At 37.2% G+C, this 20,601-nt stretch overlaps 1 protein-coding gene across 1 annotated transcript in view; it reads left to right on the top strand.

Annotated features, from left to right (window-relative positions):
* Window positions 1-7,486: 7,486 nt before the first annotated feature.
* Window positions 7,487-20,601, top strand: part of LOC123697736 (calpain-9-like) — a 32,422-nt gene continuing 19,307 nt past the window's right edge. The window contains 4 exon segments of the mRNA XM_045644270.1: window positions 7,487-7,727; window positions 8,812-9,003; window positions 15,446-15,485; window positions 20,320-20,446. Coding sequence (XP_045500226.1) covers window positions 8,877-9,003; window positions 15,446-15,485; window positions 20,320-20,446 — 294 coding nt within the window. The 5' untranslated portion in view covers window positions 7,487-7,727; window positions 8,812-8,876.

Genomic DNA, 20,601 nt, shown 5'->3' with positions numbered 1-20,601 from the left:
GCGAGGTTATGCGATTGGGTTGCCAGCTTCCTGGAAGAGAGGAGCATTAAGGTCGTTATCGACGGTTCCTGCTCTAAGCCTCTTTATGTGAATGCTGGTGTCCCACAAGGCTGCGTGCTATCTCCTACACTGTTTCTTCTGCATATCAATGATTTGTTACAAATCAGTAACATCCATTGCTATGCAGACGACAGTACCGGGGATGCTCTTTATCCCGGCCGTGCGAACACCTCAAAGGAAAGCCTCAATGAGAGCCGAAACAAACTTGTGTCTGAAGTCGAGTCTTCCCTTCAAGAAGTCTCGGATTGGGGCGAACTTAATCTTGTTGAGTTCAATCCCCAAAAGACACAGGTTTGCGCGTTCACCGCTAAAAAGACCCCATTTGTCGTAGAACCTCGGTTTAAGAGTACTCCCCTTAGTATATCGCCGAAAATCGGAATCCTCGGAGTTGAAATCTCGAGTGACGTTCAATTCCGCAGTCATTTGGAAGCGAAGGCTAAATTAGCCTCGAAAAAGCTTGGTGTGCTCAGCAGATCGAGACAGTACTTCAAGCCGGCCCACCGACTTCAGCTGTACAAGGCTCAGGTGCGACCGCATATGGAGTACTGTTCTCATCTCTGGGCCGGAGCCCCACAGTATCAACTCCTTCCTCTTGACCGCATCCAACGTCGAGCATCTCGAATTGTCGATGACCGTAGGCTTTCCGATAGGCTCGATCCTCTGTCAGTGCGAAGAGACGTTGCGTCTCTCTGTATACTGTACAGAATCTACTATGGGGAGTGCTCTGAGGAATTGTTCCACCTACTACCAGCCGCACAGTTCCACCACCGGACCACACGCCGTAAAAACCAGTTCCATCCGCACCATCTGGATGGTTGGCGCTCCACCACTGTCCGCTTCACCCGCAATTTCCTTCCGCGTACGGTGAAACTGTGGAACGATTTGCCACCTGCGGTGTTCCCGAACAACTACGACATTGGGGCCTTCAAGAAAAGAGCTTATTTGTCCATAAAAGGCCGGCAAAGCACCTGCAACACTTCTAGTGTTGCAAGTGTTTATGGGCGGTGGTGACCACTTACCATCAGGTGGCCCACCTGCCCCTTTGCTTGCTCTGACATAAAAAAAAAAAAAAAAAAATGGAAGCGTTTAATGTAACATTTTTGGATATTTCTGGTTTTATTTTTAAAAATTTATTATGGCCATTTTACTCTTTAGGTTAATTACTTTCGATATCAGTTTAAAGTTTTTTGTTATCTGAAATAGTTACGGAAAAATTGCCTGTGCACACTTAACGATTACACCCTGTATTACGAGAAAAGTTGCGAGCGAACGCTATTGACTAATATTATATTGCGAGGATAAGATTTTTTCTATATCCGATTACGTTAGAAACTGATTTTCATTAAAATATTAGTAGATTACGAATATGTAACGTGGCCATTTTATAAATGCCACTCGCCTCTTTATCATAATATAAAAATGTAAAAATAAAATAAATCAATATGTACCACGCACGTGTAAGTATCGTACAAGTGAGAGTAACGTGTGTGCAGATGGAGGAGCACGCGTGCTGCGAGGCGGACGAGCAGCTGCCCGAGGACCGCTCCGCCGGCGCCTCGCCCGAGCGCGCGCGCACGCCCGACCCGCCGCCCGCCGGCCCGCCGCCCGCCGGCCCGCCGCCCGCCGGCCCGCAGCCCGCCGGCCCGCCGCCCGCAGCTGAGCCCGCGCACGAGGAGCCGTACGACAGCGACGCCGACTCGGACAGCTGCACCGAGCACTGAGCACACACACACTGTTGGAGTGGCCTGTGCCGTGTACACGCGGGACTTTGTGTTCAACGTGTCCTATATACTATACACTTGTGCGTTCTCTAGTGGACACTTTCGATGATGTGTTTCACGATTAAAATAAACGACAGTATACGATATTGTCGGTTCGATGTGACCGTAGTTGTATTTCGTATTGTTAATTTTTAACTATAAAACTCGTAAGTGATTTCTGATATAAATTTAGTGATAATTTGAGTTGGCGCATTGTGATATAGAGGCCGAGACGCTTTTACTGTGAAACATTCCACTAGTTATGTACCAATAAACGAATCTCATATTATTGTTTTTATATTTCTCTTTTAATTTTCATATTACGTGCTGTGTGTAGTCATTGTGTGTAGTGTAGGAAGCATTTGAATGCGGGTATATTTGAATCATACCCATATGCGAGCGATGGTGTGTGAATATTAGAGTTTAGATACTAATATTTAGGTCATACAAGTGTAGTGATGCTGTATCCCGTCGTATTAATATTTGATTATTCACTCGGATATAATAATATAATAGTAAATCACACATAATATGCATTTACAATATACGCTTAAGTGTTTAGAGGTAAGATTTAAGAATTACTCTAAGAGTCAGTCAATGGAGAATTTTCTTTCGAGAAATATATTAAGATAATCGAGGGAAATAAATGTGATAAGGATTCACACGAAGTCGTTGTGGAGCGCGAGACATCGACACAACATGGATGGCAATACTCGGAAATGTTACATTTGAGACCGTTAATATCACTTATTAATTCTTATATAAATACCTAATTATTAAAACCTATTTAGCAATTTTTATATTAATTATTAGTGTGTACAATTTTATATAATTGTATTATCACGTAACATCCCGCCTCTTGCCTACCTCCTCGTTACCATGACTACCTGTCCTCGAAGCTTGAGTCTATACTCTATGTTATTAAATAATACAACTTCACACATATAAAACTGTTTCAATATATGTGTTATAACGCCATGTATCAGCAAAAATATATGAATAGAATTAATATTATTTTCTTGCTGTCTTATTTTCTGTAGAGCAACAACACCCGAATTAAGCAACGAATGATGCGTTTTTTTTGAATAGTTTTAGTTATTATTTAGTAAAATTATACACAGATATATGTATTTACAACATATTATTATGCATTACAATTAATTAGACAATAATTTGTGCTTCTCCATTGTGCCTTCCCCTAGCTGTGTCTGCTGTATATAGAGATATAGAGCTCTCTTCAGTTTTTATTTTATTTTATTTTGAGTTTTTGCAAATCATATTGAGTCTCTTAAAATTCAATACAGTGACTTTCGGTCAGTTTGCCAGCATTCCATGTCAGGTATTTGTGTAAATAAAATAATATAATTTTGTGTCGTGGAATACATAATGTGGTGAAATAGCTTGTTATAGTGTAGGTGTAGCCTATGTGGAATATTTATAACTTCAATAGAAAACGTTTAGTTTCCATTAAATTTTTATCTATTCAAGTGTATTATATAATTTTATTTTAAAATTGAGTTTATTTTTCATTGAAGTATGTATAGTGAGTGTATATAGTTAAACCTTACAACGGAAGGAGTGTACACTGTACATGCACCTCAGAGCAACTCGTGAACTCATCTAGCTAGTGATGAACGTTTATATGACGTCATAATATATTACACATACATATATTTAGTAATTGTTATTTACAACAACGCTACAAACTGTATCTACTTGTTTATCTTTATCTAGTGTATTACATATATAGGAAAAACATGTTTGTATTATTATATATTACAGATTACCACACTAAAGTATGAGTAATTACATACTTATCGTAAAAATATTGAGCATTTTTTTATCACTCTTTCAGAGAAAGCAAATGGGATGATGTTTTTAAAAAACAACAAACTAACAAACTTTGAAAAAATGCGTGTATGCCGAGCCCGCGTATCAGAAGTGAAACTTCTTTGGCAAGATTAAAAAGATACCAAAATCGTCGCCTTACTCCATGACTTGACGGTATTGCCATGACGCGACCTTAAAAATTTACTAAACGACAACGCGCCTAAAGAAGTTTCACTTCAAAATTATGCATACACGTACTTATATTATGTATAATGTATATACCAACTTTGAAGAACTTGTACAACATAAAAGTTGTAAGTTTTTATTGTAAACTTGTAAGATATTATTTTTCACCTACCTACATTTATAAATTTTTACAATAAGCATTTTTCAAATTGCTATCAAATCGAGTAAACTAGTTACTTTTAGTGTAACATCATAATTAATTCCTAGAAACATTGTGTATTGATTTGCTATTATACCAAATGCATAGATATCTATATTTGATGCCCTAATCTTAATTTGGAATTGTGTTTTTAAGTAAACGAACTCTATTTGATCTGTAGCGAATTGTTTAATAAAACATTTTATTACTTAATATATTTGTGTTTTATTTAATACCGATTTAAAGTAACACAAAACGCCCAGTTTTTATACCTTTATCGGATTTGGTGTAAAAAGTAGATACATAGGTATTTTAAAGCGATATTTATACAAATTGTGTTAAAATTGCGCAACGCGAAATGTAAAAAGTTAGTTATCGGTGGAGGGAGTTATTATATTATAATCTAGTAGTATTGTACGTGAGTAAAATAAAAATTAAGTATGAAAAAAAAACAAAAGGAAAACATTAGACATAACACTCATTTTATACCAAAAACCATACAATATAGATGTGGCATGGCATGAATGGGCAACACCTAGTATACACAGATGCAGGAACGTTTTATATGAGTTATATGGCATGAAGCAATATAACAAAGATTGTCATTTCTTAGTTATGTTAGAAATTATTCAAAAACTTTTAAAAAAGTTTGTATCACTGCCAAGTGCTTGTATGTCAGAGATAAAATACGCAACTCTGATAACAAAGTTAAAACGGTTTGGGCAATTATTAATGGTGAAATGGGCAAAAGCCAATCAAATAGTACCATAAAACTTGTTAATGCTGGTAGGGTCATTGACAAAAGTGCTGATGTTGCGCTTGCTTTTGAAGATTTTTTTAGTAGTGTCCCTGCTAGTATTACCGAAAAATTAAATTCGTCATCAGCGCTTGCGGAGTCCTACTTGAGGGACCATATAATTTATTATTAAATGCAAAAAGAACAAATTGTGTAGAATTTATCCTTCCAAATGTAAAAAAAGGTGAAAAGGGATATTATTTTAAACGGGGAGGTATTATACCCTGTGGATTCTACTGTTTTTCTTGGATTGACACCAGATGAGAAGTTACAATGGGGGGCCCATGTTGCCGCCACCGCTGCTAAGCTTAGTTCAGCTGCATATGCAGTTCGAAGAATAAGGCATCTCACCGATGTAGACACGGCTAGATTGGTTTATTTTAGCTACTTTCATAGCATTATGTCCTATGGAATTCTGCTATGGGGCAGGGCTGCAGATATTGAAACTATATTAATTATATTACAGAAAAGAGCCATACGCTCTATAAGTATATAATTTACGTGCTAGGGACTCACTAAGAGATCTCTTTAAGAATACTGGTATCCTCACTGTACCATCACAGTATATATTTAATAATATTTTATATGTACACAAAAACGCAGACTTACACACAAGAGTAGGAGATAGACACTGTTATGGCACAAGGAACAGAAATAAAATTGAAATGCCATTTTACCGGTTAGCTAAAGTTAAAAATTCATTTATGGGTCAAGGTATACTTTTTTACAACAAAATTCCTCATAGTATTAAAGAGTTTAGTAGTGCTAAATTTAAGAATTATGTAAAAAACGTCTTAGTTCAGAGAGCCTATTACAGCATTAAGCAATATATGGAAGATAAAAACCCATTGTTGTCGGTTGTCGGGTGAGAACCGCAGGACAGTTCTTTGGCATATTATGATAATATATACGTACGGTTACTTACATATTTTGTAAAATTAAATTGTAATACTGAAATGATTTAAAAGAGCAACTATGGAGTTTCTTGCCGATTCTTCTCCATACATACTGCTTTCCGAATCGGTGGTAAATGATAAAAATATGTATTGAAGTTTCAAAAGTGCTTCTCGAAGAAGTCTAATTGAATAAATAAATGTTTGAGTTTGAGTTTAAATGTTTGAGTTTGGCAAGTTCAGCTATACTTCATCGTCAGCTGGCCTTACAGTTGAGATTTCTTGGCCAACAGGGGTAGATAAGGAAAATGATTCGAATATCTAAAGCTATTACGTAACTTAACTACATAGATTATTATGGTCTTTTAGTATACTTTACGTAAGTACCTATCTATTGAACATTGTATAGGCTAGCTTAAAGAATTTAATAAATTTTAATGCATAGAGCCACCGGCCGCAATGACTCTTTCAGGATTTCATTTTGCGTAAATTACACAGGACGAGGCGCAATGAATGGATAATCTTGAAGCTGTAGATAGAGCACGTTGTGGAAGTTCAGAAAAACGCATTCTGTTCAAATAAATAAAAAAAAAAGTTGAAAGTGGCCAACATTTTTAGCTCTACAAACTCTACATTTTTTTTAATGAATGATTGCTTAAGCTGTTTGCATGTGTTATTAAAGTGGTCTACATTGATCCCAATAGCTAATTGGACCCACAGACATGAAAATATATGTTTGTATAATATCTGTGATTGGACCAGCTAAGCAAGCATGTGCAAATAGCTGTACAAAATATTACTTGACACATGCAAGCATCTTGAAGCAATCATTCATTCGTCGTAGTTTTTGTATTTAAGAATTAAAGCTAAGAATTATAAATGAAACCAGAAATAAAGTGAACCATATCCATTTTGGAATTTTAATGAAACTGGTATGTTTTTTTTTTCTTAAATTGGCACACTGATTATTTTTTTACACCCCGACCCCCGTTATATTAAACTTTGGAACAAAAACATGAAATTTGATTTTTATATTCGTTTAAAAACAACTATGACTGCGCCCTTTGAAATAAGATGGTGCATTTGTTCAGCAATACTATCCAAAATAAGATTGATAATATTCCTTTATTTGTAGTTACAGCACCAGAAAGAGTGGCAAAGGGTGTCATTTTATAGAATTTTCGAAAATGTCAAATATCTCGAAAACCGAGACTTTTAGGAAAAAAATAATACAACAAATTATACCTACCTAGTTGCTATTGCTTTAATTTTTTATAACTCATATGGCTTACAAAATTATAAAAGAAAAAAGTATTGTAACTAACTGAATACATCTGAATATATCAAAATCCAGAAAAACACAGTTAGTTATGTAATAACAATATTATGAATTTGTAACAAGATATTTTTTCAACTACATAGGTTTGATGTTTTCGAGCAATCAGAACAATGCGTGACAGTTTTCTGTGTAGTTAAGAGAAGACAATGGTGAATGAGTCCAGAGCTGAGGTTGAATGAGGACTCTGGTAAATGGTGAGCGGCGGCGGTGGCGGCCCTCCGGCGCACGGAGGCCGGAGGGCAGCACTGGCGTCTGGCAGTGAGTGCGCGCGCTCAGTGCTGCGAGCACGTCCGGCCACTCGTCGCACGCGTCGCCCTCCGCGCGGCTGCTCGTACACACATCGATCTGTGCTCTGTGCCCTGTGCCTGTGCTCGAGCCGGGCTCCCGAGTGGCTCTTCGTAATATTGTATAACCCAAGTATAACCGCTTCGATTCGTCGTAAGCTGTGAGATCCAGTTGGTGTATGTACTGTGTACTTCCTCGTGTAAACATTTCTCGCCATCGAAATTAAACGGCTCGTTAAACATTAGATGTTATATGAAAGGCGTCAAATTACCGCGTTTTTACCTACTTTCGATGTAACTGCATTTCCGCGGCTCGCATATCGGGATCGTTAATATTAAATGATTACGGTACAACGGTCACCGGCGACCGGCGATTAACGGTACGTTACAGCGAATTGAAGAAACTTTTATAAACGCTTAATAAATGATATGCTAGGTGAGCACTAAGCAGAGAGCGCAGAGGCGCGCTGCCGCCTGTCGCGGATCACGAGGCGCGGCTCCTCCTGCGGCCGCGCGCTGGCGCTCCGAGCCCACACAACCCCACACACCACACACCACACATTCACGTTCACGATTGCAATGTGCCCTGTGCCGTATGCGGTATGGGAATGCCCTATGCAGGCGACACCTAAGTTGCGCAAGTCTTATCAAAATATAGGCATACCCATACATATACATATACAGCAATAATATTACAGACACGCGAGTATTACAGAACGGTAAACATATTAAAGGATCATTTAGTTTTGTAACTTTTCAACGTCTATGTATATACATAATTATGTTTTAATCATCATAGAATAATGTCAACCCCCATAATACATTTTACAACTTTTTAAAACTAATCTTTGTTTCCTAAGACTACGAAAGAAAATAACAGTTGAGATTATCAAACTCAGATCGCAATATTTAATTTGCCTACGAAGGCATATTATTGGCTTATTGCAATGAATTAGATCACAGCCCTTAGAGAGTTGGAACTTACTGAACTGCGAACGGTAGAGCCGGATGGTAGAGCTTCTTCGGGGAAGGGCGCTCGAAATTTTCTATCCTGTAATTTTAACTTTTAACATGATAATATAAGACTGGTATGGATAGCATATACAATAAATCATTTTTATTTCATGCATACAAAAATAACAGTAACCAACGTCCGTCAAGAAGAAAAAGTCCAAAAAGAATAAAAAAACGAATTTTAACCGTGCTTCTTGAACTCTTAATAATTCTTATAATAATATAATATTTATTAATAAGAAAGCAATTAAATAAACATCGATTGTTTTTGCGTTAAATACTTGTTGCTAGTTCGTGTTAAAAATTCCTCTCGCTCTACCTGAGAGTCGGTGCTGTTGTACTACAATGTATCTTTGCTCGATGCTCGAAAATGTATTTTCTCAGTTAGGTACGGTTGTACGTCAGTTCAAATGTTGTGAATTGAAACACCAAATATGATAACGTGCGTAGCTGCTGACTGCTGAGGATGGCTGCATACCGGAGATGACGGCGCGTGCAGCTCGGATCCCGGCGGCATGAAGAAGTTCATGCGCACGCGCGCCCCGCCCGCGCCCCCCGCGCACCCCGCGCACCTCGCGCACCCGGCTGCCGCACATCATGCGTCTGCCACCCTTGGAGCTCACAAAACCAATGGCATTGGAAGCAAGTATATTTACAGCTATGTATTAATTATAATTACTATGTTTAAAACCTCTATATCTAAAACTAGCTGTGCCCCGCGGTTTTACCCGAATTGCTCCGCTCCTGTTGGTCTTAGCGAGAGATCTTATAAAGCCTCTCATTCCTCGATAGATCGGCTATCTAGCACTGCAAGGATTTTTCAAATCGGAGCAGTAGTTCCCGAGATTAACGCGTTCAAACAAACAAACTCTTCAGCTTTGTAATATCACTAGCTGCGCTTCGCGGTTTCACCAGCGTGGCTTCGCTCAGCTGTTGGTCTTTGCTTAATGATATATAGTATATACCTAGCCTATAGCATTCCTCGATAAATGGGCAAATTGCACGAGTGACAATGGCTTTTAGTTTTTTTTACGAAGAACAGAAATTTAAGATGCTAAGGTAGCGCAAGCGCAAGCGCACCTAGCCACGCGGGACACCCGCGACGCGCCGCTTCCTACCTAGGTCTCTGTGAAACTATTAGTGCTGTGTGATTATTCGATTATTTTTGATTTATTATAGGTATTTATTTTGAAATAGATTTCTATGAGCTAAATTCAGATCACAACGCGAACGCTACAAAGGCCAAGTTTCATTGTTTCCTTCTATTCGCAACCATGTCCTTAATAATAATTTCGTGCATAATGTATTTCAAAATATCCCGATGCCAAATATGAAACCGCAGCATGATCTGTGGAATACTAAGTGCGTTACAGGTTGCTGGCCGCGCCGCACCGCCCGCACTGCACTAGCAAATTATAATTAATAATAATTAGCGATCGAACATTGTCGTGTCCACAGTCGAACTACACGATTATTTCCATGTAAACATGCGAATGGGCTGTAATTACAACTTACAAGTATGTTCATTGTTTTTTTTACAACCTGCACATCGTTTAGAACCATTTTACTTACTTACAAGTACATACGTACCTACATAACGAATATTAAGTACCTACTTTTTAATTAAATATTAAGTAGGTACCTACTTATAATTTTCTTTTTAAACTATATTATTACTATGATTATTACTATATTATACTATATATCTTGAAGCATGCGTATATTCCACTGGATAAAAATAAAATAACTATAACAATCAAGCCAATTAGAATATTATGTGAATATTGAAATTATGTTCGTTGTTATTTCAGCAACATTGTGCAATGCATAATCTACAATGTAACATTCCCTTTCGACTCATGTCGTACAGTTTACATGGAACAATTACATGGACCGACTCGAGGTCCCTCGAAAGTGCAAGCGGCCGCGGCGCTCTGGGTGTTGCCGTAATCGCACTTCGCAGCTCGGTCGTATCGGCGGGCGACAGGTGCCGCCGCTCGGGACCGCGGCCATAGCGCACGGGCCGGCGCACGGCGCGGGCACGCACCAGTGAAAGTCGCCCGACGCCGCGCCGTGAGCTCATTGACGCGCTGAGCACGGTCAATGTTAACACGCGGCGAGACGATCGGGGTCAGCGCGAGCTGCAGTCTGCAAACTGCAGTCCGCACGCTCTCATATCCACATGTGAAGAGATTAGCATTTGCATGGACGTCTATAGTCGTTTCCGACGCTCGTTGTAGTTAGTTGAATTTAAAACATTTTTCACTTGGTAAAAACGCCTACATAGAGATTATTCCATCAAAAGTTAGCCTAGTAAGATTATTATTAATTAAATATTATGTACCTACTAGTTACTAGCAATAGCATAAACTTGAAAGTTGAAGCAATAAGATCGCCGCGCCGTGTCGTCTCGAGTATAATAAGCGATGCTAATAATCATGAGTTGCTTCAGTGGGAAGGTCCATGTGTCATGTGGGTCTCGTGTACGGAGTAGCGTACTGCGACCGCGTAACGGTGCTCTGCCACTTCTCATAACCCAGTTAGCGACTGCGGCGTCGCCGTGCGTCCTAATGGCTGCTACTAGTACATTCTTATTTTAATAGGTTACTAATAGTACACATTTTATTTAAGACTATTCACTTAGGTAAGTACTTAAATACATTTCGAAAACAAATGGTTGCCCGACGCCCGTTAGAGAATGTAGGTAATATCTAGGTACCTATATCGATTAGACATTATAGATCGATGTCCAATTCGACACCGATTGAGCACTATGTAATGAAGCTACAAGAAATCTATTCTTTCAAATTGCTAAATAATAATTTTTCCATTATTAGACGAAAATGACTATAAACTAAGAATCATAAGACTAAAGTGCAGCAAATCTATTGCGATACCTATGTGGCGCGATCACAAACAAAAAACAAGTCACGATTTACTCATTCAGAGCGTGATATTGAACCGCGACAATTTAATATTTATAGTTCAGTCACAAACATTTGTTCGACAGACGAGTATATAAATCATTCGTTTAAAATACTTGTTTCCTACTGAATTTAGTCAGTTTGTGACTGATCTGAGATCTTTCCGTATTGTTTGTAAACAAAGCCACTTTAAGTCAAATTTGCTCCGACATTGGAAATTGAGGTCATTCGTACGTTATTGTGTTACTATTGCTCTCGTGGGAGCTTCGGCACACTACAGTCTGCTATTTATGCAAAGCACATTAGCTTCCAATAAACTATTGGTAGGTAGTTGTTGTACATACTTAGGTCTTACATTATATTCGTCCATGGTCTTACCTAGGTACATACAAACATTTTATTTTCTTCATTTGATTGGTAGAGCCAAGTGACAAGTCGTCTAAATTCATAATAATATGGAAAACATGGAAAATTTATTGAATCTGATATATAATTTCAACTGTTTTAAAAGTATTTAATTATAGAGTTTTAAACTCAAAGAAGAAGCCGCAAAGATTGGGCTGAGTATCAACGATACAAAAACGGAGTACCAGCACATGCGCCGATATAGAAATACAAGACAAAAGCGTGAAGATCTTACCGTTGGAGACTCCATCTTCAAGGGTGTAGCCACATTTAAGTATCTTGGGTGTCCTGTAACCGACACTAATAGTAGAGAAGAGGAGATCGAACTTCGTGTCCAAAACACTTTGCGGTGTAACGCAGGCCTACACAAGATACTGGTGGCAGGCAGGATACAGGCTGGCAGGTCCAAACTAGCAGACGTACAAAGTTCCGAATATACAAAACTGTGATAAGGCCGATACTTATGTACAGAAATAAGAATAGACAGGGCTGGGTACAGGCTACAGGTAACCCGTAACATTGTGTCAGGGCACCGTGCTCCGCAGTCTTAGAGTACTTATATAATATTACAGTAGTACTCTAAGCCCGCAGTGAAGCACGTGCGTCGAGCGTCGTGCTCGTCAGCCGGGTCAGGCTCGACGAGTAATAGTGTAGAGCCTTGTGACTGGCAACTAGCGACGAGCAAGTACGAGCTGAACTCAAATCAACTGATACCTAATATTCTAATCTCGTATGCCGAGCTCGAACGGGCGGCACACGACGCGCAAATGTTCAAGTATAGATGGATATAATATAGTTTAATTCGAATATCTTCTTAATATTTCCATCCCCTTTTCAAAGAACAAGAATGAGAGACTGTCCATAAAGTTTGACCTATTGACAGTTTGTGGCTTTGTGGCATAGATTTTAAACACTTTTACCACTTCAAAGCTAGATTTTTTTGAAAAGGCTTTTTAAAGCACTTTTCCAGTAGCTACCGTGTAGCTCTATGTACTAAACTGTATTAATTTCGGTTACCGCCAACGGCTTCGCCTGCGTAGTCAAAGAAAAACCCCTGTTTTCGTAGGATTATCGGTATAAAATCTATCCTATGTCCTCAAGTCTCAAGCTATCCCTGTAGGTACCAAATTTGAAGTAGGTAAATCCATGCAATACTTTTTGAGTTTAGCCCGGGCATTGTTACATAGGTTACGGACAAATAGAAAAACACAAACAGGCAAAAACTCATAAAACTATATTTTTGGCTTCGGTATCTATTTAATTGTAGATCACGCCCCAAGTATTATTTAAACTATTATATGTACAGTTTTGACTTTCCTTCGATTTTATTATATGAATAGATGAATAGTAACCTTTAGGGAAGTTATCTGGGATGTCGAGAGATTGTAATCAAGGTGATATCCATACTAATATTATAAATGCGAAAGTAACTCTGTCTGTCTGTCTGTCTGTTACTCAATCACGCCTTAACTACTGAACCAATTTGCATGAAATTTGGTATGGAGATATTTTGATACCCGAGAAAGGACATAGGCTATTTTTTATCCCGGGAAAATGACGCAATCCCGGAAATCCCACGGGAACGGGAACTATGCAGGTTTTTCTTTGACTGCGCGGGCGAAGCCGCGGGCGGATACCTAGTTATAATATAAAAAAACAGGACAAAAAAACACACTATAACACATTATACATACAAATTGCAACTTGCAAGTACGTACTCACTCTAAATGAATATTTCAGGACAATTTTCTCACACGGCACGATCTGATCCAATACTAAGCTTTCGCTTGAGTTATGGATACCAGATGACTGATAAACATACATATTATATATATAATTTTAAATAAATCCTTTATAGATAATCAACACCCGACACAGAGCAAACATCTATGTTCATCACACAAATATTTGCCCTGGGTGGGAATCGAACCCACAACCTCTGCAGGGTCACTCATTACTATTTTATAAAATTGAATGTGACTCGATGGTCTAGGCGGAAGGTAGATGAGGTTTAATCATACAATTAACTACTCAGTAATTATCATTTTACGTGGTTGAGTAACAAGCATCCATCCTTACAAACTTTCGAATTTGCAATAGGAATAATATGGTCGAAATAAATATCTAATTTCCCGGATCCAGCTCGTTCGTGGTTAGAAACTCGAAGCATAACAAATGAAGTAAACGTTGGACTTTCCCGTCGTTGTCAACAATCAACATAATATTGTGAGCGCGGCGCAAGCGTGAGCGTCACCGGCAACCCGCGCGGGCGAGCGTGAGCGTCACACGCTAGATAGATGGGGAGGCGAAGAGGGGAATTTTCTGTAATACTCGAGCGTGGCAGTTTAAGATATGAGAGATACCTTAGACCTAATAGAACAACCTTGTTAACTATTTAGGTTTATATGTATTGACGCGCGCCTAGGATAGACGATCAGATTAGTAAAAAAAAATCGATAGTCTGAAATACTCGAGCGCGTCAGATTAAGATATTGGGGGTTGATTTTAGTGTTTTAAGACTAAATTTAACTAATCTGACCATAAGTCCTTGACGCCGCCGAGTTATAGGGTCGCAAATTTGTAAAAAAAAAAACTTTAATGCGGCATTCTCGAGCGCGATTTTTTTTATTTTTATTTTGAAGAATATAATCTAAAACTTACTAAAAACACAAAATCTGCCGGTTTCCGCATGACCGGAAGTCTGGAGGAGCCGTTTCGTCTTCCGAAAAACGCGTTGCAGCTTATAAGTCGCGAACTTTACTTTTTCCAAAAAAAAAGTTTAATTAAACAAAAAAGGTAATTTTATTTTACAAAAAAAGGTCTCTTTTCATTTTTGTCCAAAGTTAAAACTTTTTTTACTTGAAGCATCATAAAAACTCAAACTCCCGGTTTTTTGAGTATATCTCGAAAACTGAGGGTGGTAAGAAAAATTGATATGAAATAACGATGATTAAAAAAAAGAAACCCACAAACCTTTTTCGGTCAGATTAAGAGAACCCGCCAACATTTTTGTCAGATTAAGAACATATGCTTTCAGGATACCGAGATAAACCTCCCCTATGAAAATCTGACGCGCTCGAGTATTTCAAAAGGACTTTTTTTTCTGCATTTTCAAAAATTCATCGTAGCTTATCGTCATGCCGTAATCGTCAGTTTTTTTAAGGGGAGCTTCCTTGGGGCCTACTTAACACCCCTTCCAAAAATCTGACGCGCTCGAGTAATTTTTTTTTTTGTGCATTTTTGACGAATTTATATGCCTAGCCCCACCACGCAAACCGGCAGATTAGTATACCGTTGTTATCAGAGGCACTTGGGGCATACGTAGAATGAATATCTGACGCGCTCGAGAATGCTCAAGTAACTGTTTTTTTTTTTTACATTTTTGAAAATCCGTACACGCCAAACCCACCGCTAAAATGGTTTTTACCATAGAAGCTTTTCTTTTTGAAATTATTTTCTCTTTCGATTTTGATAAGTCTCGACGACGCCGTTGAATTACGCCATTTAGCTACCTCGCCTCCCTATCTAAGAGGACGTGCCCGATGCCAAAACCCTAAAGCATCATATCACGCTTCTCTTGGGGTTATTTATTCGATTATAATTATATATATCATGCTTCTCTTTTATTTATTCAATGGCATTCCTGCCTGTCTACACTAATGACAGTATTCAGTACCTAATCACACGATTGATATTATAATATTGTAGCTGTTATTAACATTTAGAGTGTAGCATTAATTCTTAATAACTTTCAGATGGCGCTACCAAGCGTGAAGAGCCCTCCCCCATGTCCAGGTAAAAATATTTAAGTATAATTAAAAATTAGTACAACGTATCAATTATACCTTAAATTATATTATTACATCTATGTATCTACACACGAAATTGTCGTAGGTATAGATATAGATATACATAATATTTAAACATTATAATAGTAGCTGCAATATGACATAAGCGATATAAAAAATAATCGCATGCAACGTTACGAAACCAATGTATAATGTATGAGATGGTGCGATACCGCGTCGCCTTCCGCGCGGCCGCCCGTGACGCGCCGCGCGTGACGAGCCGCGCGCAGCACGCTAGCCCGCGCGCTTCTGCTGCTCAGAGCTTATGTAACGTTATGATTTATAGTCGCTTCGATAATGGCTTTAAAGTACTAGCCTTTTTAAGAATTGCCCCTCTGCTGTATGTATGTATTCTTGATGTGTTATTATGCAGTTTAGGTACCTATTTAATTGAAGTCTGTGAACAACAAGAAGCTTTACAGTTTACACGTACCTACTTATTGGTACATAAATATGGGTCAAAATCGGGGTCAAAATGAAATAGTTATTTCAATGTTTGACAATTCTCGTTTGAATATCGATTAAGGCTTGGCAGGCCACCGACCACAGCCACCGGTGGCCAGCGACAGCCACACAACACATTTTTTCATATTATTGTATAGTTGTACCGCACACGTGTGGTGGCGACCACTCGCTACAGAAGTGTTCGCAACAAAATATATGAAATAGATTTAGGATTCAATCACTCTAAACTAAATTAATTCCAAGAAACATCCATACTTCTAAGTGTATCTATTTACTTCACAATAAATAAAATTGCAGTCTGTACCTATCCAACCAGCTTTTTATTAAATATATGTATGTATATACTTAGTATATACAATGTACATGTATCTGTCGTGGCCATATGGTGGCCTAAAACGAACTATGAAGTTTTAAACTGCGAATAATTAAATTTTCGCCAGCGGCCGCCATCTTATCACATAAACACAGCGCTTGCAGCGCCTCTAACAATAATTAATGTAACTATTTTACGATATGATCAAATAATTTTGATCATTTCATGAAAAAACCGCGCGTTTAGTTGGCCATATCGAGAAACGATTTCTTATCATTGATCTGCTCAAACCACATCATGATGTGGCCAATAGACATTCGACCATTTCATGAAATGCGACCATTTCACGAAATGATCGATCATATCATGAAATGAGCAAATCTACGATATGGCCACGACATATCTATAAAAAAGAAACGGAACCTACCTATAAAAAAGAAGTTGTTTTTTGTCGACCATGATATTATTATGAATATTATGATCTCTGAAACTAGCGAACCTATTTTAACAAAACTTGTTGGCAAACGAGATAATAAACATGCTATATTTATCTTTATGAAATGTATATTTGTGTGTATATGTATATTATATTTATTTGTAGTATACTCATTTATTTAACTATGTATAGTACCTTCTTATGTGTACATATTATATATACAGGGTGTCACGGATGTCCTATCGTAGGCCTAATGGAGCATATAGTGTTTAACCTTCTGATGCTGTAAAAAATATTTAAAAAATCCGGTCGAGCAGGAAAAATTATCTTACAACTTTTCAATAAACTTTGTGTTCGTAACCCTAACTACGCGGATCATACTCGCGAGCGTTATACATAAGCGGTCATTGACCTCGAACGCAATGCTTAATTTCGAACCTCGAAAATAAATACCTAAGTACTGTTTGGATAATATTTTTTAGAGTTACATACGAGACAAATACACAAGTACACTATCGTTATTCGTTACCAAAAAATACGAAAATTTACCTACTTAGTACCATCGCCTTCTGACCGCACCCTTTTTATACTTAATTATATTTTAATCTTTACTTAGTTTTTTTATTTAGATACATGCGTATCAATTATTTAATTTATTTTTGTACAATGATATTGAAAAAAGGGACATACCTACCAACTTGTAGAAATTTCAGCATGTACAACATGCAGTAGGTACCTATCACACACACTAAACACACCTTCACAACATACCTACTAAAGCACCCGTACTCAAACTCAAACATTTTAATACTCCACGTTCGTATAATACCTACGACATTACCGACTCAGAAACTCACAGATGAAACACAGAAAACGGCTAAAAGCAAACGATAGCAACTTGACACCGAAAGATAAAACAAGCGACTAACAAAAATTCATTTAAAATTACTTAAAAACTTCAATAATAATACGAATAAACGTCCATTGCGAGTTTAGGGATTCGTACCTAGGGAAATGTTTATTTGTTAATTGTTTGTAAAAATACCTTTAATAAGAATGATTTAGAATACATAATAATATCTGTTCCTTTCAACTTTTGCTAGATGAAACTCAATAATTAAAATATGGCGCCTAATCTAGATTAGAGTATAAATAGCAACTTAAGGTACCTACCTAAATACCTATCAAATAATAATATTATTCCCAGCATAAAACTTAATAATATCATTTCATGATAATTTCACATTAAATTATATGATTGTGTTTTTTCATTTGTAGTTACAAAAGAAAATTGAAAGTAAATAATAAAAAGATAAGTAAAATAAAATATTAAATAAACAACGGAACCGTATTTTTAAAAGGCGGCATTTCACAAACGAAAGGGGGCGTTACCTTTGCTAGTTGCACAAAGACACCGCCGCCGGCACGTGTAAGCGTCCGCGCATTTTAATAATTGCACAAATTTTGTTAAATTGTTAGTTCTCCACCAAACGTCTTAGCGTAATGGCTGTGATAGATCTGCGCGGGAGATTCGGGATCATTACTCGTTAGTCGAAATTCTTATTTTGTGTTTATAATAATTAGTTAAAGTTATTAAAGCAGTGGTTGTATAAATCCATGATAATGCATTTAAGTAGTTACGAGATTTTCTTATGTTACTTAGTTATTTTAAGAAGTGATTGATATTTGGAGTACCTAGTAGGTATAATATTTAATACATTATGTAATATTTGTTTACCTTCGTCACTCATCATTCGTCATCATTGTGAAATATGTACCTATTACGAATTACGATCCTGTGATTCCTGTGTATGATAATCGGGTGAGTGTTTGCATTTTGAAACCGTTGATTTCACAGAGGTTGATTTCTTTTGGTAAAATATATTATGACACCGTGTGCATGTAATTGGTGTTTACGACACATCTACCTAATTACGAAAAATCATAAGTAAAACATACTTTCTATTTCTTAAATCAAAGTATTATTATTCATTTTCACTAATAATTATTAATTTAATAGCTTTAACCCAAATGGAAAATAGGTAAAGGTCCTATAATTATCAATAATTATTAATAATTTAGACTTATTTTATTAATTTATAAGTAAATTATAAATTTATTATTTAGCTTTCACAACTCAGTAGGTTTTATTACAATAATTATTTTGTCAGTAATCTTAATTATGTAGGTACAGGTAGTTGTTATGACTTACGAGTTTGAGATAGTCGTACTTTATTTTTATCGTTATGAAAACTTTGATAAATATTTTTTTTGTTGTTTACGGAACGTGTAGTTATGTGTATTAGCTTAATGAAGTTTTTCGATTCATGAAAAATCTGAAGACTTCCTCGTAAAATTAAAAGTATAAGTAAAATACCTAGTAAAGCAAAAGTAAAAAACACATTGCATAATGCAGACAAAAATAAAAATTAAAAAAACTTAAGTTTAGGATTAAAATATGTTAAAAGTAAAAAGTATTAAAAGGGCTCGACCGCGGTCAGTTTCAGTTTCAGTTTTTTTTTGTAAAATAGACGATTATTTTTGTATGTGTTTTGTATACTCTAAAAAATATTATCCAAACAGTAGGTACCTATTTATTTCCGAGGTTCGAGGTTAAGCATAGCGTTCGAGTCCGCGTTCGGTCAATGACTGCTTATATATAACGCTCGCGAGTATGATCCGCGTAGTTAGGGTTACGAACACAAAGTTTATTGAAAAGTTGTAAGATAATTTTTCCTGCACGACCGGATTTTTTAAATATTTTTTACAGCATCAGAAGGTTAAACACTATATGCTCCATTAGGCCTACGATAGGACATCCGTGACACCCTGTATATATATATATATATATATATATATATATATAATGTTATTATAAATAGTGTTGTGCACCATCGACCTCAATATATTACGTAATTCTCATGATCCTTGACCTAAGGTTGCCTGGAAGAGATCGCTGTATTAGCGATAAGGCCGCCTTTTTGTACGTTTTTTCTATTGTTTGTGTTTTTTGTTATTATTTTGTTACTGGTGCAAATAAAGTATTCATTCATTCATTCATTCATTATTATCTTTCATTTAAAATAATTCGGATGTCTATAATATTGTAATATAAAATATTTAATGGGGGCACAGACAGATGCTTGCAAATAAACACAAAATGTAAAATTCGCAATGTCGATTACAACCAAAGTTAGGCTCAAATAAACAGATAGAATAGGGAGCACCGCGTCGACCACAGAACTATATCTGCCGGGTCGTCGACACGCCACCGCTTAATCGAATTGGATGCGGTTTTTTTTATATGATCTTATAAAATTCATACCTGTTCTACGATTGCGCTCGAGTTTAATGTAATTTACAAATTGAAATTGAAGTTGAAATCATTAATATATTATTATACTCAACTTCCTTAATTATTTAGAAGCTCTGAGAGATCGTCATTCTGTGTAATCTCTACCAAAATTGCGTACAATAATACCGAATTCAATAAAAGAACACACCGTTTCTTAGTAGAATTATTGAATTTTCCTAAAAATGAAGGCAGAGTATGTTATGCATCGGCAGGTACTGGAGCGAGTCGGAGCAGAGCGCGGGCGCGCTGTGGGAGGACCCCGAGGCCGGCGCGCTGGCGCGGCTGCCGCACGAGCGCCGCTTCGCGCCGCACGCCGCCGCGCTGTGGCTGCGTCCGCACGTGCGTGTCCCGACTTCGCCAAATCTTATTGACATTATCCGTTCACAATAACCAACCATTGCTCAAATACGAGCCTGAGCTGGATTTAAAGAGCTTAAAAGTTAAAACTGACATTGCCATTAAAAAAAAAAAAAACAGTCATAATTTTTTTCCTT

Source organism: Colias croceus, chromosome 15, assembly GCF_905220415.1.
Source record: "Colias croceus chromosome 15, ilColCroc2.1".
NCBI classification, from domain to species: Eukaryota; Metazoa; Arthropoda; class Insecta; order Lepidoptera; family Pieridae; genus Colias; species Colias croceus.
The sequence above is the reverse complement of the archived record's forward strand: the minus strand, read 5'-3'. Positions and strand labels throughout refer to the sequence as shown.